Source organism: Aptenodytes forsteri, unplaced genomic scaffold (genome assembly GCF_000699145.1).
Source record: "Aptenodytes forsteri isolate BGI_AS27 unplaced genomic scaffold, ASM69914v1 Scaffold346, whole genome shotgun sequence".
In the NCBI taxonomy this organism is placed as follows: domain Eukaryota; kingdom Metazoa; phylum Chordata; class Aves; order Sphenisciformes; family Spheniscidae; genus Aptenodytes; species Aptenodytes forsteri.
The window spans coordinates 1561274-1585850 of NW_008794078.1; the positions used below are offsets into that span (position 1 = coordinate 1561274).

Here is a 24577-nt window from a genome sequence, read left to right on the forward strand (position 1 = left end):
GGTCGCTGCCATTTCATTCCCAGTTGCAATTATGCCTTTCTGATTAAAATCGTTAGTCCCTGGGTCTGGAAAGGGCACAAGTTCTGCTTTCCGTGTTTGGTGGTTATGTTTGAGGGGGCTTTTCTGGTGGGGTAGATATCTGGGCTTTGCAGCCCGCTCCAAAGCCAGCAGCTCTAAACCACTGTCTGCTGTGTCCCAGGTGCGAGCTGTGAGCTACCAGGGAGCACCACAACTGCGCAGTTGTTTTATAGCCTACAGGCTGTGCTTTGAGAATGCCTACAGTATTGGGTTTCATAGGCAGGACAGGCAGAGGAACGCTTCGTTTCCAAATCCCACGGAAGAGCAGCACTGGTCGCTTGCTGGAGCACCACTATGACACAGGGAGAAGTGTATCATCCTGCTGATACCTGCCAAGCCACGCTTACTGCCTGCCTTCATCCCACAACAGTGAAGAACAGCAGGACAGGGGTGTTTGCTCTGCTCTGAAAAGGCTGGCATGTCCCTTGTATTTTGGGGGCCTGGTTTAAGCAGTGAGGTGCTTGGTAGTTTTGCAAGTGAGGCAATAGCGTACAAATGCTGAGGGGCAGGAATGAGGGCTCTGAAGGCAGGCATGTGCCTCAAGATGAGGTAGAAGCTACGTGGTACTTTTTGGAAAGTTAAATTAGAGCCTAGGGTGCTAACCATTGGTGGATTGAGCACTCAGGATAAAAGTTTTATAGAGGTCTACTACTGCTGGTGCAAAAGCTGCAGGGTCTTTCATCATACAGAGAAACGCCACTGCTTTTTTTTTGAGTCAGCTCTTTTCCTAGGTGGTAACAGCATGCCACAACATGGGGTAAAACCAAGGCCTGTCCCCAGCACATTGCATCCATACCAAGGGACCAAGTGCTCCAGATAGATTCTCTTTAAAATTCTGCACAAGCAAATCCTTGAACGTAAAAGGTGACCCATACTACTCTGAAGGCCAGCATCAGCTGCCTTCCTGGATAACCCGGGTCAGTGAGTCCTCCTTAATTTTGAGTTGCAGCTCAAAAGTTGAGTTGCAGCTCAAAAGTTGAGTTGCTTTTGAGTAAGCAGTCTACTCTCCTAAAAGCAAGTTCCCTGCCTCAGTAACCCCCTGCGGCAGTCAGAGCATCAGGATGGGGAGAGCTCTGTCCGTCCTGGACTGCCTCATTCACCTTTAAAGGAACACGTGACTTTGCTGACAGTACTGGAACAAGAGCCAAAAGAACGAATATTCCTCATTTCTTTGTTGCCATTTTAAAAGCGGATAACCATCTAATTAGTTGTTCACCCTCCGGGGCTGTAAGTTCTTGTATAATTAGATAATGAGCAATTATCATTACAGCGTTTTGTTCTCACATGGAAATACATGGATTCCAGCACTGACCACGTTTCAAGGGCTCGTGTTCCAGATTATTACTCAGTAACGCTATGGGAAGTACTAGCACCCCCTTTACAAGGCGGCTTTCTTAGAGGGGACAATCTACTAGTATTACAGGCGCTAACATAAATCCCACCTGCTCCTACTGGACTTGCCCCATGGTAGTTTGAAGTAGTGTTGATACTCACTACAATGGGAAAACCCTAAAATATTCCAAGGAGATTATGTGGTTGGGTGCTTCCCAAAATACTGCCTTTCGTGTCCTTAATGCCACCCTTGCTTTTCCTGCTTTGGCAGGGAAAGCCAACATCAGGGTTACACAGAGTGGTTTAGAACGGAAAGTTATTGGACAACACAAAGGTTTAGATTTGGAGTAGCCCCCAGAAGGGCTGCTGTGCTAAGAAAAGCGCCTGATGCAAGTCAGGACTTACAGGATGTACTTGTGTTGAGGTCAGCAACTGGCAATTAATTAATTCGTTAAAATACCTGGAGAAATTTAAAATGGGCACATGGTGAGAACATGCGTGCAAGAGGAAGATCTTGAAACCACTTAAGCTTTAGGGCAAACAAAAAACAGATGGGAGATGGGCGCGGTGATGAAAAGGTGTAGGCAAGGGGCCCATATCTGTCATTATTCCTGCAGCTACAATTTAATTACCATTCCTGTGCTTTGGGGAACAGAGATTTTTTTTTTTTTTTTTTTTTAAAAAGGTATGTCAAGGAACACAAGTTCTGCAGTTGGAAGATGCCCCTTAGCATCATCCTCTTCTAAGACTCTTAATATGCTTTACTCATCACCCAGAATAGAAACTGTTTCCCTAATCTTTAATGTTAAGGAATTGCTTTCAAAGGGGGGAAAAAAAAAAATTTGAGAGGCAAAGCCCTACGCCTCCTCTCCTCCCTGAACTTCTCCTCCTTGTTTCAGCAGCACCAGAGCAGAACTTGGCACAAGGAAGGCAAGAAGCCCTTCTCCAGCTGTCTGGGTGATAAGTAGATGTGCACTGCAATCTTGTTTTATGCATTTGTTAGCTGTGACAATAGGTTGCACCAACAGGTTACAGAAAGGTAGGCTATATTTATCCGGAGGATGTTACTTAAAGCTGATCTTAATGTTGTAATGCAGTGAAGGTAAGAGGCAAAATCAGCAGCCTACTCTGAATGGAAGATTTTTTTTTTTCTTGAGGCCTATAATGGCAAAGTGACAGTGACTTATACCACCAGGACAACAAACCAACCCATTAGAGAGGAACAACTATGACTTGGCAGGGCTCAAATAAAGCAAAATTTTAGTTTAGATTTTAATACTTGCTGAAAAGGTCCAAAACAATTTTTTCTTACACCATTCTCCTGGTTGCTAGAACACAGGAAGAGATATATTTGGATTAAAAAAAAAGGCAAAAAAAACCCCAACCCCAAAACTTGATTTTTCACAGTATGGAAACAGCTAATGAAGCTTGTTTGTGGAAAACAGATGAAGTGCCCGCAGGGAGGAATTCACTATTGAAAAAGTTGACTAGCAAATGTTGACTGAGCTGTATTTAGTCCTCTCCACACAAAAGCCATGTCAGGCAAAGCGAGCCAAAGAGGAGGAGTGGGGAACATGAATTATTACTGAGCAGAGGTAAAGCCTGATTTATTTATCTTTTTCCCCCAAGAATGCACAGTGATCGAATAAAGATTTGGGGGCTTTTTTTTTTTTTTTCCTATTAAAATCCTGTCTACCTGTACCTAAGATGGCATGAGTTTGACCTAGCCACTGAGACAGACGCACCCAGAGCCAAACTGCACATACTGGTTCACTCTAAGAAAACCAAAGCCATTATCCTACTGGGGACACGATGCCTGGGGAACATACGTACAGAACAGCATGTACAATGAGCTGGGGTAAAGAGGCTGGTTGAGCTCATTTCAAAAGCCAGATAAATGCATCGCGATTAGTGGGCCAGCCACTAATCCACACAGCAAGTTAAGAATTACAAAATTTCAGATGCAAGAGCTGCTTCAAACCACTGCATCTTTCTGAACGCTACACGCTAACCCTTCATACAGTTCTTCTGTCAGTTAAAATGAAGGATGCAGGTGAAGTAGCACATGAGGTCGCAATGCCAAGATTTTTCCTAAACACAGCATCATTACATGGCTTCTGAGCTTAGCCAGGGATGCTGAAGTCAATACAAGTTGAGGGCTCTTCCCATTTTGCAATACTGAGCTTAGAGCTTGAACTAGAAAAGATTCCTGTCCAAGGATAAGGATTTTATTTTCTTTTTAAAGAAACTAGGATGGAGGAAGTGGAGTCTTGGCTAGAGAATGGAGTAGGAGTGCTTTTCTCACTCTAGGACAGCAATCAATAGGGAATGTGTTATTTTGTCATGTCAGATTTCCTTAGCATAAGCAGCTCGTGATACTTTTGTGATAGAAGTTAAGTTACAGAAAAACTGACAGAACTGTGATTTCCCAAAGGAAACAAAGCAAACATAATCTACTTTGAAAAAAATCTGATTTTATTTTTGTATTGAAAAGACCTGTCAATTTAAATAGATGTTTATTTCCATTCATGGTCTCAACCAGTGTTGTGTGTTAACATTATTCAGAACTGTATAAAAAGCCATTTGTGTTACATTGGTTAACATCCTAGAACACTGGGGGGGGGGCAGGTTGAAGGCAGCTTAACATTAAAAATAGGATGTTCCCAAAAAACTTACAACTGCTGCGGCATCTTCTATTCTAATTTTATAGGAGCTGAAGCATATTGCAAATACAACTCAAGTTATTTGGTCTTAAAAAAAAGAAACAAACCAACTTTAAAACCAGATTGCTTTCATAGCAATATTGAAGCTGTCAGCTGAGAGAACACACACATACACTCTCGTGTGTGCAAACACACACATGGAGAACCACACTGAGCACAACTGGAACACCCCATTCAGTATTTGGATTACATATGCGTTCTTCTGAATCCATGATAGCTGTAATTTAAAATGCTAGTTGCCTTTTTTTTTTAAAATATATACACGGTTTCCATGGAAACCCAAGATTCTGCACAATCAACTGACATTTATTACTCATGGTGCTGTGAAGTTCTCTAGTGAAAGGGCCAAATTCCAAAACCTTTACTCAAACATGCACATACCTAACTGAAGCCAATTAACAGGGGAGAAGATGGTTTAGAAAGGGGTTGCAGGGTCAAGGTCTAGATTTGGGGGGGGGGGGAATCACATGACAGATTGTCATTCAAAAAAGTTTTTTAAGTCGTTCTTTGGTTTATTTCCATGATTCTCAACACTGTCCGAAAAGCCCAGAGACAGTCGCATGAGAAACCATAGCTCTAAAGCAAGCCCACAGCATTTTTAAATCTTGTGTATTAAATGTTCAGAAGACTACACGAATTCAGAGTACCCCTTACATTCATGTCCCCAAAAATCTAGTAACTGCTTAAGTGCATGCACTGAGGCATGACCGGCATGCCTGTAAATTCATATTTTCAAGTTAAGAGTAAATATAGCTGCAAAAAACCCCACCCACCTATAATTAAATGGTCATTACTAGCAATACTATAGCGACTGTCTTGTTATTAAAGAAATGCAGACATGGTTTCTGCCTGTTTGGCTTGCTCAGCCAAAAGGAAGCTGTCTGCTTGATTTAGAAAGAAAGCGAATTTTAAGAATCCAAGGGAGTTTAATATTTCCATGTTCCTGGGGTCAATTATTAATGTAAAGATGTAGACAAATGGCAAGTACATGAAAGCATATCTCATACATTCCAAGGTCTGGGAGTCAGAAGCAGATCTTAACTTCCTTTTGCTTAAGTGTTATGGTAGGCTTGGAAAACCAGTAAGCAGCAATATAGTATTTCCACGAAAAGCAAAGTAGAACTAAATCTAACTGGCATTCGTATGCAAGCAGTTTTTGCTATGCTTTATGTAAGGCAGATTTTATTGCAAAGATAGTTACCGGTCTGCTAGTAGGAAGAAAATACAGGCAACTATACTCAGAGAAGATGACTGATAATTACTAGTGACAACTTCTATTTTTCAGAACAACTCAGCTTTAATGTACTTTCTGGAAACAGCATTTTCATCACTGGTTTTCACTTCCTTCCCCATCCCACGTTAAGTATCAAAAACTCAAGACTGGACAAAATGAATTGTGGATATTTACCAACCAACATCATCTCATATTCCAATGTTATTTTTAACTGGAACAAATATAGGTCATTCTTTATAACCTACTGCCAGTGGTTGTTTATAAATATCTACTTGCTGCAATAAACATTGGTCATTGAAATATTCATTTGCAGTAACTACTTGGCACTAGGTTAATATACTTGTAAAGTTTAATGGAAGTGCTTCTGATGTACATACAAGCACTTAAAACACCAGACTTTTAAAACTTAGTTTTGGGGGTTTTAATATCTATAGTTACAGTTTTCACAAGCGTTTCTGAAAGTATTAAATCTCTTCGGAAGTTTAGAGGCTCATGTCTGGGCATATCTTAAGTTTCTCAACAATTACAGAATAGCTAATTTAACATTCTTGCTCCCTATGCTGAGACAACACGGTACCAAAATTTAGCTATAAAAAGAGGCATTTTTGGTCAGACTGACCCCCAACTGTCCCTTAACAGAAAAGCAATACAGCTCAAACCTGTCTCCTCCCTCCAGAAAGAGATACCTAAGGCCACAAATTTACATTTGCCAGAATATCAGGTGTTTCTCTGTTTGTGGCAACTGTGTACATGCCCACTTAGAGAAATACAGTATGAAAGACCCACTGCCACCTTTAAGGACAAACCACCTCAGAAGCCAGTTTAGGCAGCAGTGCGTATGGAACCACATTACATCGAAACAGTGTGTTAAAGCCATTCCAGCTAGTTAAACTAGTTTCTAACAATGTTTAATCAAAATTCCTAATTGCAGGAAAGAAAAAAAATAATCTTAATGTAGAGAGAAGCAAAAAGATGCAAAGATAACCACCACAATGATCCAACAGCAAAAACTCCTGTTTAAAGGTTTTCTTATGCTAAAAAAGGCACAAACCCCTTGTGAACTAGAGACAAAAGCTAGCAGTACTACAGCAATAAACCCAGAAGAAAAAGCCTACCAGAATTACCCAATTGCCTACTGGGAAGGAACAATGAAGTAGACAGGCTGCTCTTGCTCTGTTTTGTTTGCAGGGAAGTGGTCAAAATTTAATAGTCAAATTTAGCCACATTAAGAAACATTTAACAAAAGCTACCCCAAGAAACCAGAACAAAACCTGACCTTTGGGTCAAAAGGCCACAGACAGGCCTTTCCATAGCATGTAGCTGAGAGTGTTCAGAGATTGGCAATGAAAGAAGAAAAGCTTTAGACATGTGATGGGAACAAGCTTTGGGATTTATCGAACAGTCACACCAAGCTTCTCCAGCACACGCACTCCCTTTTCTTGGTATTCTTGTCGGGTCATCCAGAAGTTGTCTTTGTCTTTCATGATGTCTGCTAGAACCGCGCCACCCAAAAACACCATGTGCTTTCGACGAGGTGGATCTTCAATTCGGATCTTAAATTTCTAAGAAAAAGAAAAGAAACTGTTACTAGGATTCTTGAAACAAAGCCTTTCAAAATAAAATTGTGCTTTCCACCAGAACAATGAAACGGACACTGTTTAGTGAGAAAAATGCAACCAAAAAACTGAAATGCTAGCATAGGGCACTCCGTGTGAGCTTCCCGCTTGCACAACCAAAGTAAAATAACTACTTTGTACTGGAAATTAGAGACAGCTATCGATACTTTCCCCAAAATTATACTTTCAGTGTATCCACAAAAAGCACAGGACTCAGAACACAAAATTAAAGACTGTATTTCTGCATTTCATGAACACCGTAAAGAGTGAAATACTTCCTAAGCTTCGATGGCTAAATGATCAGAAGTTACCAGATCATCAAATCACAAAATATTTTAGAACTATACCAAGTTTTAGAAAGGCAGATGGAACAGATTTTAAATTTACACAATCTAGACCAGCGTAACGAATTAATATTCCCTTAAATTCTTCGATGCTAAAGCTCTAACTTCAAGAGCTAAAATGAGTACAGTCAAAACTATGTGTGAAATATTGTCTTAGACTTAAAACATCCTGTACAATTGAGTCATTCCATATAGCTGCAAAAGATCTTTAGAGAACACTGTATTACAGAAGCAGGGAAGTTCAATTCAGTTCAACATTAGAAACTCCACTCAAAGGAATTTTCTCTGTAAATATCTCCTCCTTAAAAAGCAGATAGCATTACAATGCAGCGTTACCTCTGTAACGTGTGTGGTTGTTGTCTGCTTATCACAGTAACCAATGAACAAGGGAAATTTATTCCATTTGAAGGTGTGTGAGAACTCTAGCCTCTTACTTTTGAGTATTTCATTTACAGCATGTACCAAAACTTTCACAGATCAAAAAAAAAAATCATTTTTGCTCAATGATTACTTTAAGACACAAAAACTCATTAGCTTCGTTTAACCTGCATTACAAGTTGTGTCCTAGCATTTATCAGCCCGTTTTACATTCAAACTAACCCAAGACTTCAGGAATTACTTGCTATTAGCACCGACTAGAAGGTGGCTTTATTGCAAGTATATACACACAAGCCACCTATACGAAACGCAGGGGTGTGAAGAACCGAGAGGCAGCAATTTTGCAAGTTACATGGAGGGCAGCTTCTGTCATTTCTGACTACTTGGTTCCCTCTAGTGGGGATTCAGGATAAACCTCGGGCCCACATAAATAAAGCAGCGACTCGGTACCTACCGAGAGTTTTTCCACATCTCCTTTCAGAACTCGTTCCAGGTAGAGCTGTTTCAGTTCCCTCTCCAGTCGCGAAGGCAGCCCGGGGTACATGGTAGACCCTCCAGACAGCACAATGTGCTTGTAGAATTCAGACCTGACCAAGAAAATAGTCTTTCTAGTGTTGTATAGTATACTCTGTAGTACAAGTAGGTACCTGTACGTACAGGGGAGTAAATACAAATCTAAAAAACTGTCACTACACAAAGACAGACTGCACGAGTTTGGCAGACTTGCTCATGCTTTTCCAGGCATCCCAGAAAGCAGCAGTAAAAAAATATTCTGCTTTCGAGATTTTATCCTTGCTCATTCATACCAAAATAGTCAAGTCTCCAGACAACCCGTTAAGCTCCAAGATCTCAGACTGAGCCCCACGCCCAATATACACCCTCCCCAGCAGTGCACATATTAGTGTCTAAAGCAAAAGATGTTATTTTGTTTGAATGCAGTTCTCACATCACCCCTGCACCCTGACAGAGGATTTTAAGTGTTCTGCTCTTACCTGGTATCAATGTCAGCAGCCTGGATGGTGTTAAACAGCAGTTCAGCCACACCAACTCCCTCTACATTGATTAAATGAGGCTGGAAGAGAGCCTCTGGTGCCTCAAACCGTTCTCCACCAACTTTGATAATCCTGCCATCTGGGAGCTAGTGAATCAAAAACACCATTTAGAAGACTACTTTTAGCCACTTGGACACTAAACAAACCAAGAGGAAATGACCTACGTTGTTCCCTAATGTTTTAAAACAGGAAATTGTTGATAATTGTCACCACTGCAAGTCATTCAGTACTACTGAAAGAAGATACAAATTCTTCAACCATTATGCAATTTACTTAGAGACATCAGGGACCAGATACATCGATACTGACGTACCAAACATTTCCTTGCAACACAGCTCCTACTATTGATTTAAAAGATGATCTTACAGCAAGAGTAATGCTTTCCTGCAAGTTCTTTCCTTCTGTGTGTGATCACAGGAAGTTTCCACTAAGAGCAAGTTTACCATTCTTGGTGACAAGAATGGTAATCAGTCATCAGTCTCATACATGTACTGCTAGATGGATGAAGCTGAAAATCTGATGTGCTAGAGTAAGTCCACTTTCTCTACAAGTTCCTGTACTATAAGACTCAAATTTCAAGGATCTACAATGAAAAAAATGAGTACAGAGTCTTATGGAAAACCTGAAAAGAAAAAAAAAAGCTTTCAAAAGTTTTCCCAAACCAAGTAATTCGATTCTACAGACTCCTATGTCTGGGAAGTGAGCTACTCCCAAGAAAAATTTAGAAGGAATCAAAGCTAAATGCTACCTGAATTTAAGCCTATGAAGTTTAGGACAAGAAAAGCTGTCTCAAAACACTCACCGTGTAGGATTCAACTAGTACTGTGGTCTCTAATGCCAGTTTCTGCTCCTGTTCAATGTTGTATCCCACATAACATAGCTTTTCCTTGATCATGCGAACAGTCTCAAAATCAGCAGAATGGTTGAAAGCATACCCTCGCAGTAAGAGGAGCTAGAGGGAACATACTAGGTTAGCAGTAAACGAGAGGAACAGTCCAGATCTCTTTATCAGTAGATGGGTACATTCAAACACGTATCTTTAAAAGTTCATCTCTCTCTAACTGCAAATTTAGTATTAAGTCAAATCTGTCACAGTGTATCCATTATTACCAGAAAAGTAGAATAGCAGCAGCATTACTCCAAGTGGGAAATTCTCTTTGTCATTACAACTTTCAGTGTAACCATTACAACGACAAGCGAAAGATAACCAAAATAATTCTTATATTTAGGACTTCACTTCAGAACACTCCAGTATTTCAGTTTAACCGTAAGATTTGTCAATCCACAATGTTGCTTATATTTAATTAAAAAAACAACCAACAGTCTATAAAACATACTGTCTTATTTAATGATCGGGGAAGAATCACTACACTATTTTCCACACTGTAAGAAAAAGTCTTTCTGAAAACAGATGAGTAGAACTGATAGAATACAATTTTGTTTTCATTTTATGTATCAAGAAAGCCAACTTTTGAGTTTTTCCTTCCCAAATATGGAATAAAAGCCCTTCCTACGAGACTGCCACTAAGAAAATGTGAAATCTCTGAATAATAAAATCACATGTGATTTAGATGAGGAAACATAATAAGGATAGACTGAAGCAATACAGAGAATATAGGAGTTCTTTATGTAATTAACATATGAATAATAAAGGGAAAAACGTATAGTGGTTTCTTGCTATCAAGGGATTTTAACTTGAACCAATGTACCACAGATACCAGCTTCAACCTTACCAATTCTTTCCACCTTACCTTAATGAGGTACCTAGTGATATCCCTCCCAGCGATATCTAACCGTCTGGTGAGATGAGGGAGAGAGAAACCTTCATAAACTGGGCAAATATGAGTTACACCATCTCCAGAGTCCACAACAACACCAGTCAACAAACCTAAAAGAATGGGGGGGGGGTGGTGTACAACTTTTATTAGCACCTTCATAAATAGAGCAGAATAGTAGTGAGTTTAAGATAGGATTTTTCATTGTAATCTTAACACAACCTCTGTTTCCCCAGTATACAACCCCTATTCCCCCAGTCATTGTTTTGGGAAAAGTAGTCACAATTTAAAATTCAGTTATGTCCATTCAGCTGGATTTTAAACTTAAGGTTTTCATAGTAACAAATGCTTTGATATACATTTTTTAAAAGTATTACCTCTGCTTTTCTCTAGATGCTTATAACTCTACTGTTCACAATTTTATCTGGTGTTTTGACATCTTAAATTGCACTTTAATTAAAGAGAATGTCTAAGATCATTAAATGCTTGTTGGGGCACAAATTCCTCCTCAGATTCAGCTGTATATGTGCAACCTTATATTAATTTCTCAAATATGAAAAAACCTAGAGGTATTCAGGCCACAAGGTAAACTTGTTACAATGATTAGGACTTGTTGATTTTGACTGGTATTCAAAAAAACCAAAACAACGCTTTCATAAGGTAGAAAGTATTTGGACTATACAGCACACCTCATTTTTTCCCCCCACAGAAATAGCATTAGGCTGAATCAGATCCACTTTCATAGACTAAAGAAATTAACGCCGGTGAAAAAAGTTTACCATAAACCCGTTAAATTCTAAGGTGCAGACAACTGAGATATCATAAGCATGTAGAAACAGAAGTTTCTATACTTCACTAACAAAATAAACAAGAAGCAGAATTAATGGTGAAAGTTGATTAGAAAACAGTTTTATAGTTTCTCACAAGCTACCTAAAGCAAGAAAGTGTATTTTAAGGGGAGATGTTAAAATAATGAAGGAATATTTAATATGTAATGGCAAGGTGCATTGGTTTGGCTAGTGTAATTTGCTCAAGCTTTGTAAACAGAAGGCAAACAAATTGGTTATTTGCCTCGAATGAACCAAAGAACACACCTTGGTTCAGTTGTGCGATCAGATCTTCAGATTTACTAGTGAACTGGAATAACCGCTATGCAAACACAACAAGTCTTGCGATCGGACACACGCAGTAAGAAAGGAAATAGTCAGTCACAAGGGACTACACCTAACTCCAGAAGACTATTGTGAGGAATTGCTAAACAATTTCCTAATTAGAACTAGGTTTTGATATATAAACCCCTTTGCCTTTAAAAGGCACACGAGCACACAGAATTCCAGGTAAAAGCAACAATTGGTCTTAAAAGAGTTTTAACAGCAGCAACAAACTGTGGTGCACTGAAACGAGGCATGTCTCTGTATGTAATTTTAGCCACTACTTTAATCTTTAATGTAATATAAATAAGTAGGATGTTTTAAAGGGCTTTTTTTTTTTTACTTTCAAAAGCAAATGTTCTGTTTATGTGCCACTTGGTTTTTATATCTTAGGTGGTCTTCAACTTTGTTTTAGATGATAGTATGTAGAAACACTGTGGACTGCTCTAAGTTGTTTCACATTTTGTTATTCACAAAGTAATTGAGCACTATACAGTAAAATACGTGTACAATTACAGCAGAATTTAATACTATGTATGTTAGTCAATTAAATACTTATAAGGAATTAAACCAAAGAAAAAACAAGGGGGAAGGGAAGTAATAGCACAGATTGCAGCAAATAAAATTAATATCCAGGTCTGTAAAAGTGGTTTTGGTTCAACTAGTTTTGATGAGTTGCATAACAGAACCACCCTTCCAGTACCACATCACTTTTGCTCTTAGACATAGAAACTATGGTGACGTGTTAATGGACAAGGATATTTATGTCCTGCTATGTGACAGCTAAATACACCAAGCCACTAGTAAGCAGATATAAGGAGTCATGTTATTAGAACTGATGTGCTTGAGTAGCTTCTTAAAATCCTAGATGAATTGCAGCCAATGGTAGAATTTCTATTGAGTTCAGTGAATCCATTATTTTCTCCTCAGGCTGAGCATCATTTATTCTAGTTTATCTACAGCAAAAGAATCAACTTTTTTTTTTTAACTGAAAATAGTGCAAAAGTCACCTAGTCATCTTCTTGAAATTCACTTATGGTAATAAATTTTTCCGTTATCAGAAAATCAAAAGCATGTCATTAAGACTTGATGCCAAAGGCTAAATGTCTACACCCTGAAACAATGACAGTTTTGATAAACCAGGTTTTTGCATTTACAAGCATGTCTCCACAGTTGGTTCATGAAAATAACACCGGCAGCGGTACCTATCAATAGTTCCTCAAAACAAAAGCAAGCCTGTAAGTCAGAGCTGAGCTTACTTACAACAGCGTTGAATTAAGCCCAAGACCCATTAATACCGTATTAGTACTTTGGCTCAGCAACACATTTATAAACTAAACAGATTTTAAGTGATCTTTGCCTACCTTGAGCATACAAAGTAAGAACAGCCTGAATGGCTACATACACGCCAGAAAACTGGTATGTCTCAAACATAACCTGTAAGACGAAAGCAAAAATTAACGTCCAAAACAGGCCAAATACTTAAAAGAAATTTCATAGATGTCCTGAAAACTGTATTTCTAGAATTCTGTATTTTTGCTAATCAAAAACACTTTCCAAGAAGTTTCATCACACAGATTCTACACAAACATGAGAAACCTACTTGCTTTATGGCAGTAAGTAGTACATTCAGTTCTATACCTTACCTGTTCACACAAGACAAGCCATATGAAATATTCCACATCCCTTTAGCAATGAAAGTGAATACTTACAAGAAACCCGCACACCAATTTCTGCAGCTTTACTAAGCCATTTTCCAAAGTGCTTAATGAGTGGGAGGCAGTACTTGTAGACCAGCCAGGTACTTCATTACTGAAGTGTGACTTGGGAATGAAATGTTTGTCAAAGGTGTATGCTCTAAATCTAATGAGGTTCAGAGGGTTTTTTTATTCTTCATATCAAGCCCTACAGACTTTGTACAACTGCAGACTATGTCAAGTAAAGACCAAACAAACAGACTCCTATGCATATGGGTCTAGAATAAGTGCAGTGTCACAGGTTGTTCTCTGCATCTGGGCCGCCTTCTATCCTTCTTTAAAGCACAACTGATGACAAACTTCTAGAATTAGTGCAAAATCCACTACAATTGAAATAGTACGGGTAAGGCTAACTCTGTTACTACATACAGAAAACCACAGGATTGCAGAACTCTTATTGAAACATGAAAAGTGACTGCCTGTCTTGTAGACTAGGTTCCCCTAACCACTAAACTAGTTTCAGTGAAGAAAGAGTCTAAGATTAAAGGATGTAGAGTTTATAGGATCTTGTCTTCTCTATAAACACAGAAAAGGCCAAGTAAACAAATCATACTGTACAGCAGTTTTCCCCTCAAAATGCTTTACCAGGAAAAACGGATGAACTCTGATTATTCCACAGCAGATACAGAAGTTTTGCTTTTGCTATTCTGCTGCCTCCTGAGCACTTCTGCGACTTCTAGGATTAGAAACTGATTAAGTCCTAGGTACTCCCACAGCTCAAGTAAAAGATATCTAAATATTTTTAAGGAAAAAAAGCTGATGCCTGACAATTTTAGAATTCCGAACTATTTAAAGAACCTCCTCTGTTAGAACAGCGTGATTTTAAAAGGCTGGCCCATATCAAAAACCCGATCCTTGCGAAGTCAAGTTAATTACTTCATAGCTGTACTGAACACACCGCAAAACCCCTGGGAAGACTGATGCCACCTTTCTTGGGATACTTGCTGTGAGCACACAGTATAGCAGAAGTCAAGCAGAAAGGAACACAAGAGGGGGTGAGTTGCAGAGCACCCTGCCATGAGAACATCGCGCTCTGGGTTTTTATAAACCCCCAATGTGAACTGGGTAATATAAAAGGAAATTCAATACAGTAGTCAGGTGCATGGGCTAAGAATGAGCAAGACATTACAGGGTTGGCTAGTAACTTCCGTAACGGCCACAATTTAGCACATTCACAATACCTTCAGAAACAAGAAGCAGAAGTGACTGCCAGAAAAGGAACAGTTGAAAGGGCAGCAACTCAAAAAGAGATTCCATTTGAATAGTCATTGTCTAAAACCAGCACTATTCCAATGGACGAGTCTTTCAAACAACCCAAGTGCTTACAAAATGAAAAACTGATTTAAGAAAAATCTAAATTATCATCTTCATACAACAAAATGAATATTCCAATGGCATTAGTTACCACCTTCACATGTTGTACTAAATCCTAGAAGCCACTGCAAAACCCTTTTATAACCTACGTGCAGGCCTTTGGGGGGGTTGTTGTTCTTTCTTTCAAGACATCTAGGTCTGTTCTATTTGACATGAAAAATGCCTTGACATGGGACGTATATGTTAACGAATCTTAAGATGTAAACACTGAGCAGAATGTTCTGAAAACATACTTCTCATGACAGCAGCTTTTGGATTACCTACAAAGTGATGTTCTAATTGGGCATAGGAAAAAAAAGAACTAAAAATTGGGAAAAAAGATAAAGAATACTAGTTTGGGATGAGGAGAAGTGACTGTGCTAGAGTATCTCTACAGCTACAGGATGCCATTACAGTCTGGCTGCTCCTGAGAGTATTACAGAATGAGAATGCAGCAGATAACTAGAGACAAACAAACAGCAAACACTCAGTTAAGCTGAGGAGCAACCAGTGTCTTGTACATGCTATGAAACAAGCAGCACTTTTTAAATACATATTTTACAATATAGCTGTCGTGAACACTTGCTGCTGTTACTATGTCGCTGAGTTTGATGGAGTGATGGGGTGAGGAAAGAATTACTGGAAGTAGAATGAAGTACAGCGTATATAATTATCTATCATCTCGATATGGTCCAGATGACTAAGCTTTTCTTTTAAAATGCCACTGCACTGTATCAGAAAATGCAGAGACATTATTATGTTTACTGCAGGCTTTAGGAAAAATCTTAATTCGGTCCTCTGCTTCATACTGGGCTAGCCTCCCTGAAAAGGAGGAGTCCATGTCAAAAATGGAAGAAAAAGGAGTATAAATACGTTGCAGTTAAAAATTAAATATTGCTAGTCCTCCTAACACTGTGATCCATTAAAAATATTAATAGAAACAATGAACTCCTGTTTAACTCAAATCTAAATTTACAAAAATGAGTTCTAGTTCTCCCTAATCCTCTGGATCATGATTAAGTATCTACAATCTCTACAGTGGTTTAAAAAAGCAAATGGGGCAATAAAAATATTTTATCAGACTTCAGAAGCCATACAAGGCTTTTCAGTTTATGGTATAAAATTACTCAATCCCAGAATAACTAAAACCCAGCCTTTTGTGTTTAGCCGGAAAACAGAAACAAGAACACTATTGTAGACAGCTGAAAAGCAAAGAAGCCTGAACAGGAAATTCAACCATTCCTGCTACATGGAGGCCACCCAGAATAATCTGCTATGTCTATCACACCACAGCTGACTGATATACAATAGACAGTATTACTAATGTTGCGTTACATAACACTCGGGTAATAGGTCCCTAATGTCCACAATTGCTAAGAAATGCTGAATTTAGATTGTGCAGTTTGATTTTTTTCACTGAAGTTTTTCCGACTTTGCTATACTTCACCTGCTCCCAAGTCATTGAAAAAGATTAGTGCAAATATATTCACTGCCACGTTGCAGAAAGCACTGTTGTAGCTGGGACAACAAAAGGATTTTAAAGGAAAGGTCAGCAGGTAATGATAAAGGTAAATTCTTATTAGACTAAGCAACAGATTTGGGGGAAGAAAAAAAAATATATATACACACACACAAAAGCTTTCATATTCAAAGTTCTGATAAACGGATAAGGTTTCAGACTTCGAATCCATTTTTCCTGCCCTATCAGCTACTCTAACAACACATTTTTTTAACTACATTTTTGTTATACTGAATACTTACATTAATTGAAAATACCTGTGATGCTTGAGAAAAAAAAACCAAAACGGGAAACTGAACTTTTTGTTCTCATCAACCACTACTGCTCTTCAAAAACGAGTCTTTTGTCACATGGTACTTTAGCTCTAAGCTAAACAATATACATCTGACAACCTACGTTAACACAAGGTTCAGACGGAGCGTGGGTCACCCAGGGCAGCACTCTGAGATCGAGGATCCAAGAACCAGACTTTCCTTCTTAGAAGGCTTTCATTGATAATCCCTAGCATTAAGCAAAGATTAGTGAATTGGTTGTCATCACACCTTTGTCTCAACTACCTCCAACAACACTGCTCCATCTGGTAAGCATCATCTTGCTCAAGCCTCAATCTCCTCTGAAGCATTACTGGCTTACAGAAGTCCAAGTCATTTAAAGCAATTAACATTCGTCCAATAGCTAGTAATCAATATATCTTGGATACATGAAGATAAACATATATTTCCAACTCTGTGTTTTAATGGTGATATGGCTTGAGACAAGAAGTCTGCTTTTAGCTTTTGAATGAGATCAGCTTGTTTGAATTTAACCACAGTAGCCTTCATGACTATGGCTGAGGATGAGTTTTGCTTAGAAAACAGGAGAACTGCTTTGCCTCAGACAGTTACCAGGTGTTCCAAGAAGTTAAAATCTCTTAGTGATGCTTCAATGACAGTATATATCAGTTTCTACTAGACAGACATACCTCCACAATCTTCTCCCTATTTTTAGTTGGGTTCATGGGAGGTTCTGTGAGTAGTATTTTACAATTTTTTGTGTCAATATTAAGTTTTTCTGGTCCAAACGTGTAATCCCAGAGGTGCTTCATATCATCCCAGTTCCGAACTATGCCATTCTCCATTGGATAATTCACTTCCAGCATTGAGCGTAATTCACTTGCTTCATCACCAACCATGAGATCCTGTAAAATTTTAATATAGAAACATATCAGTGCTTGCAAAGTTTTCTAAACACCAAAATCCTCAAGAATGACAGTGAACTGCTCCAGCCTGTGTCCAACTGTGTTCTTAAACAATGCCCACATTTTAGAATCATTTTCAGGTACAGAGGAGAGAAGTAGAATATATTTCACGTAGTATTTAAATTTGGCTGTTGCCCATCCCAAACCTTTTCCAAAATAAACTTTATTAATTCAGTTTTCCAATTAACCTTAAATATCCAATAAACCCTGTTACAGCTAGATACTGCAAAGACCTTTATAAGTACAGATGTTTCTCCACTGACACCTCCAAAATTCTTTTATCAAATACTAATTTCTAAGGGCTGAGATGCAAAATAGCACATAAGGGTAGTAGGTGGGATTGGCAGAATATTTTTCCATGCATGTTGCAAATTTCTGTGCACAATACCAAAAAAGGAATAATGAGTGGTGAATAAGCATACTGAACAGTAGCAAAAGCAAATAAGAGATTAGGAGTTCCACGCTAGACATTAAAAGAAACAATGGTTTACATATTGCCTATGTCAGTAGGGTGTGAAGAGACACATCTAAATATAAAATATACCCTTGTCTGTTCCATGCCAAAAGTCCCAAGCCAAAAACCCCAGTAATGCATTCTTACACAAATACAACCAACTAATGCATAATTTGTATAGTCATTTCACACTGATGAAGCAATCTGTTTATTAAAGTTAGTTATGCAAACATTGCACATTCAAATTAGTAGCATCATATCTTCTCCTTTCCCACGTATTTCCCAGAGGAAGTATGCACAGTAACGTCTTATCTTTGCTCCCTATTATATCCCATACTTTTCTAAAGAAGCCTTAACTGACTTGCTTGTATTTAGCTTATAAGACATATTTCTAGGTACCAATAGCACTGTTTCCATACTAATATTATTTTAATTGCAAAAAACCCAGCTGCTTCATACAAAAATATGCCACTGCAGTTTGTAGTTGCTGTGGCACAGAAAACTTTGAAGTGAGGGTTACTCAACCTACCATTCAATGCTAGGGAAAAAAGATGCACAAGGAAAAATCCGGCGTCCAGTTTATAATGCCTTTTTTAGAAGTAACCTAAACAGTTACTCTTGACTATATAAAAAGGAAGTTAATTAAAAATAGTTTATATCAAACCATTCCTCTTCCACCCCCTCTCACTGACAAAGTGTTTTATTTGTTTTCCCTTGCACACTTCAGTCATATCGACTGTACAGAAGACAAAAGTCAAGACTCTAACATTTTAAATCAAATATACTCTAGTGAAACCATAATTTGAAAACTCCACCACACAGCCACGTTACTCCTGAGAATTTAAGACAACAGAAACTCCACCAGTTAGAAGAATTGGAAGCCTTTTTTGTGCGTTGTTTTTTGAGGCTCTATGCTACCGAACAGGACAGCCCAGGAAAAGCCACTATTCAAATGTGCAATGAAAGTTGCACAAAACTTTCACGTTCTTTTAAAACAAAGTTAAAGGGCAGAACAATTGTTCTCAAGAGCACACTAACAAACATGCACACTTGGTAGGTGAAGAGGAGAAAGGACAGCACAACTGAATTTGCAGAGAGGAACCAGTATCATGACATCCAATGTTTCCACCACTTTGGTACTCAGTAATATTTGTCTAACTGAAATCTGAAAGTTTTTTCAAGCTCTTGGTTTGTAATGTTAAATATAGCAATTTCTACTGTTAAAGATGCTGAGCTCATGTTGATCTTTAAGAGTTATTCTTACATCTTGCAAAACTACAGGTTATGTAGCATTTAGAAGCAATACATAAAACAGTCTCATGAATTAGTTGCTAGTAAACCAAAGCAATGAACAACGTCCAAAATAAGTATGTATTCAAATGTAAAAGGTAGGACAAGACAAAACAATGAATAGCATCAAAAAAATAACATAACAGCTACTAGGTCCCATCAAGCAAAAATGGTAAACAAGCAGCACAGGGGCACCTCACTTACCATCTTTTTGTTATTCTACTTCAACAGGTCAAGAAAGGTGAAGAAAGAAGGTAGAAGCAAGAAAGTCAGAAAAGGCCTAAATGAAATTCTCAAATTATTTTAAGTACACAGTAGAAATAGGCTGAAAAGAGATGCATGTACAGCGGGAAATGATCTGAGTTAGTTTAGTTAGGGACAAGCTAACATTCTCAGGATCTCACATTAAAATGTCTCTTTAAAGGAAGCTATTGCTACATGTCACTGGCATGTCATGTTTATGCATCTTACGCTGCAAACAAGATCAGTATATCTGCCTCTTCCTCATAAATAGGGTTCTGTGCATAAATATTCTGTAACACTACAGTTTTACCCTGGGCAAGGCGTTTATATGAACTAGATAAGACTCTGCACAAGGCATTTGACCATAACTAGCTCTGACAAATGCTAAATTTAAATTTTGTTTTAAATATTCCGCTTAAAATACCCAAGGACTGAAAACTATAACATAAAAATATTCACCTATAAGCAGGCTAATCTGTTCGTATCTCGTGGAACAAATACCCAAAAAGAATCAAGTAAGAGATATTTACTTAAATTATGGCATCTACTCTCAGAACGGAAATAGGCAATCATGAAGTGCAGTAGTAAGAGCAGCGTCTCAAAGCTCTTTCCCTATAGCAAGCTATGGAGATAGGAAGGTAAGATAATTAAAGCAGCTGGGAAGCACTATGAGAAATTTGAAGTGTACGTGTACAAACATCGCCCAAAATTATACTAAAGCCATTTTCACAATTATTGAGATTTTTTCCTCCTTCGATTAAATTTACCTTGAGCGACCTAAACTGTCAAAAGCCATAGGATAACTATCAGCGCCATTAAGGCAAATCTACTTATTCTGCAAAGTGTGCCAGAGGAAAAGTGCATAGAGTTTCTGGCAGCTGCCTTTGGACAGGCAGTACCAAGGAGGCTGGTCAGAGCATGGCTCTTCTTCCTCACTTCAAATCCAGACAATGACCTTCTCCAGGCTCTTTCTTTGGCAGAAACTGAGCAGAACTATAGGACATGGACTATGGCTCAGCAGGTCACTGGGTCTGATCTGCCCTAAAATCCTAATTGTTTTAACTAGTCAAAGCTACTCATCAGTCCTGCCTTCCTAAGAAGGTTATTAACCCCCAAACTTGCTTCAAAAATTAGTAAGTCAGTAGAAACTAAGAGCAGCATCTATGCTTCTGGTTTTAGAGTTTTAAGGTTGCAATTTTAAGCAAAATAATCCCAGTAATAACTGAATTTCTGTGTTTATGTCCTAAACTGGGGACTCTGAGTAGGAGAAAAAGCTATATCCCTGCTGCTGGCTGAAATGAGAATCCAGAAAGAAAACATGGACAAAGCAACTCGAAATCGGTAACTCAACTGATGGATGATAACCACTGTTTTCATCAGCTTCCAAACTCTTTTCAAAGAGTTTCTGAATTTCACAGGAATGACAGCTTTTCTGAATAGTTTTGAAAAGTTAAACTGATAATCTTCATGTCAGCTTCTTTTACTCAGTTTTAAACTTATCCCGTAAGAACCTGCAGTGAACGGCTAGAATTAAATTTTGGCATAAAACTCATCTGCTAAAATACTTTTTTTTTTTTAGGAAATCTGCAAGAATCTCACAAAGAAAAACAGCACTCACACTTAACAAGTCTTCCTACTGTATTATACCCAAAGTATCTGTAGCAGGGATTTCTTCTCTTTTTTTTTTTTTAAATCTGCAAGAATCTCACAAAGAAAAACAGCACTCACACTTAACAAGTCTTCCTACTGTATTATACCCAAAGTATCTGTAGCAGGGATTTCTTCTCTTGATACACTGTTTCCTTAAGAAAGTGACAAGCTATTACAGGCAGATGCTATAAAACTTCTAGGAAGAATCCAGACAGTTTATACTCTAAAATACACCCATGTGGTCCACGCTCAAGCAGAAGACAGGCAATGCACACGAAATCATAGTTTACGGGTTCTTTCGCACTCATCTCATAGCAATTACCCACTTCCACCTCCTGTCTTTCCAATTCAACACTGTCATCTGTAATGATATTAAACTAAGTTATCAGATAATCAGAGGATATGAAAACTGGCAGGACAGGCTGTATCAGATCAGCTGGAAAGAAAACATGACTTCAACAATGAGATTTCATGCAAGAGAATTTTTCTTGGACTTGAGACTTGTAAATCACTGCATAACTTTCATAAAACTTTACCAGGACCTCCTTGAAGAAACTGTCACATTAAGTTCAAGGAGATATCAGAAGAAACACTTCTCCAAGTCTTGCAAGAGAAGGGAAGATGCTTTCCCTCTTCTCTCCCTCTCCTATCTACTGTGAAAGGGAAAGATCTCCGTCCTTCCAACCAAACTGTCCTAGGTGATACAATGTAAGCGGTATTGCAATATTAAAAAAAAAAAAGGCACATTTTGGAAAGGTCTAATGTCTTTCACCCTCTTGACTTCCTAGTATGGCCTTCTGCTGATACTATTAACTTTTTACAGGCAGCAGCAGAAATCAGATAACTGAAGTTCTCCTTGTTGTCCATAGCGTTCTGAAAATAAGGAACTAAACTGGGCAGATTTTTTTTTTTCCTTTTACTAAGCTGCTGCTCAGAAGCAACAAGGAAAGCAGAATTGAAAGCCTGCACATGTGTGGTTCTACTTGACCTTCACTGGCCTAAGTAAGGGCTTCTACAGTTCTGCGTCACCTCTCACTTCTCCCTCAAGTTCCTGCTTCTGCCTTGCTCTCAAACTGGAGCTTGCACAATTGTCTAGTAAGGCAGTCAAAACTCTACCTGACAAAGAAATCACTCTTTTTCAGCTCACTAAAGTGGCTCACCACATGACTGCACAAGCAGTACGACCAGCACAAGGTGAGAATGTGTGGCTAGAAGCAAGAATGGAGGATGTGACCACAGCAGGGCCAAGACATTTACTGAAGCCTGTATTGCAGAAGCAACTACTAACATTTGAAGCTCTGTAATTACAAAATAAAGTGAGAAATGATAGCTCCCCAGACGTCAGAAAAAGATTCTCAAACAGTGGTGTCCATCCTCCCCCCATTCCAAGCTTGGAATAACCTCCCAAGACGAAGTAGCCTGAACGCAGCCTCTCCATCTCTAGCTGGGGTAGACTACCTACATCTATCAACAGCAAAAAGAAAAGAAAACAAAAACAATAGAAACAATGAAATGCAAACACAACCAAGGTTAAACATCTCATACAAGATCACAGATGATCAGCTGTGAGTAGAAAGCAAACAGTATAAAAAGAACTGGAAGCTCCAGCAGTTCTTCAGCATTGTCTCAGAATCCCACAGTACAGCTCGGTGACAGACATCAACCCCTTGTCTGATTTCTGCCTTCTAATCTTGACATCACTTACGTATTAGCATTTGAAGGCCCTTTTTGCCCAGAACTGCTTGAGCCCTACCTGCTGCCTCCTCAGTTGTACTACCTGAAGGCCTCCAGTGCTTTAGATTACCCTCTTAATAACTTCATCATTTGTGACAGGCTAAAACGTCACAAATACACCAATAATAATTGGTGACTAAAATGTCACCAATACAGAAATGAATCAAGAGATACTGAAACAGCATAAAGGGGGATTAAGGAAAAAGCATTCCCAAACATTACGTAAGTCAAAAGCTGCCCTAAATATTTTTATCTGTCAGAAAGGAATAATAATGAAAAAAAATTTACCTTGATTTCAATGTTTCCCACTTTAGCAGTTGATCTTATAATGGGTCTTCCAACCAAAGCTGGAAAAATGTGCTCTGGAAAATGTGAGACTGCATAGCCACATTTCACAAACTGAAAAGGAATAAATAATTTTATTAGAATACACATTATTTTTGTTTACCAATAGAAACCTGGTTTGGGGTAAAAAAAAAAATAAAAGCCCAAATTTAAGAGCATGTGTCCCACTGGAAACCAATTGGATTTATACTGTCAAATCAATTTTACACATTTCAGATGATGCATAGATCTGTAAAACTGAATTAAAGTATTTTCCAGAATGTTTTCTGAATCAGACTGTCAGATTTTTGAGAAACAGTATTAAAACAACTAAGTATGTTGAGAGGTGTAAAAGAGTCCAGCATTTGAATCTGGACTTCCTGCCACTCTATAAAAGTTCTCTAGCAACCTGAAGCCCATCACTTTGTAATGGATCACCTTATAATGAGTAACCAATGAGACCAAATTAAATTGCCTCTCCAATTAGAGCACACACAGTAGCATAATCAATTACACATCAGAAAAAAACAAAGCCTTGTGAATTCAGGTGTTACGCTGTTATAAAAAGTGTTTAACAGTGAACTAGCAGATTGTGCAATTCTGATGGATTTCTGAGTTTCATAATTTTCAGGGTTTCTTTTAAGGATAGAAATACGAGTTTGCAATAAGCACTTCTAAAACAAACAGCACAACCAAAACCTCAGCTGATGGTAGTTCACATCAAACAGGATACTCTGAAAGAATGGTTGTTACCCAAATATGTATGAAAGGAAGCTTTATGTCACTGGGTCCCAAGATAGTATATACACTAAGAAAACAGTGAGGATTACTGAGCATAAAAAAAAAAAAAAATACAGTCACTAGAGGAAGTTTAGTTGTAAAACAAGAACTTTAAATGTGCCAGCAAGAAGTTACAATTTTAGCTCATGGGGATCAGCAAATTATGCTCGTCAGCTATCCTACTCTTATGTTCATATACCATACTCTGATGATCTGCCTGCAGTTCATATAGAGCAGGCTTCTCTTTTTTTGATGCATACTTAGCATACTGCGCTACATCAGCATGCCAGAACATCCTCCTGCAGTCCCAAACTAAACATTACGCATTTTCATCTGCAAAATTACCCAACCATCTAGGTGTAACAGCAGCAACACAGCATCACAGGACCATTCAGGTTGGAGGGAACCTCAGGAGCTCTCTCATCCAACGTTGAGCTCAAAGCAGTCAACACTGAATTCAGACCACATTGCTTAGAGCTTTGACCAGTTGGGTGTTGGAAGCCTCTGAGGACAGACAATTCACAGCCTTCTTGGGACCCTGTCCCAGAGCTTA

At 38.5% G+C, this 24577-nt stretch overlaps 1 protein-coding gene across 3 annotated transcripts; it reads right to left on the reverse strand.

The window, feature by feature from the left end:
• Positions 1-3864: 3864 nt before the first annotated feature.
• ACTR2 (ARP2 actin related protein 2 homolog) lies at positions 3865-23314 on the reverse strand. Of its 3 annotated transcripts, none has more exons than XM_019475016.1 (9): positions 23209-23314; positions 19498-19512; positions 17274-17489; positions 13048-13120; positions 10509-10645; positions 9560-9709; positions 8698-8843; positions 8160-8292; positions 3865-6929 (listed from the first exon to the last, which is right to left on the reverse strand). In XM_019475016.1, exons 2-9 carry the CDS (start codon positions 19498-19500, stop codon positions 6759-6761), a joined length of 1029 nt encoding a protein of 342 aa, XP_019330561.1. In that variant the 5' UTR covers positions 19501-19512; positions 23209-23314; the 3' UTR covers positions 3865-6758. The 3 variants fall into 3 exon arrangements, with proteins under 3 accessions (XP_019330561.1, XP_019330554.1, XP_019330557.1); XM_019475009.1 differs by having other exon boundaries at positions 19498-19515; positions 23209-23294; XM_019475012.1 differs by lacking the exon at positions 19498-19512.
• Between the last annotated feature and the right edge of the window lie 1263 nt (positions 23315-24577).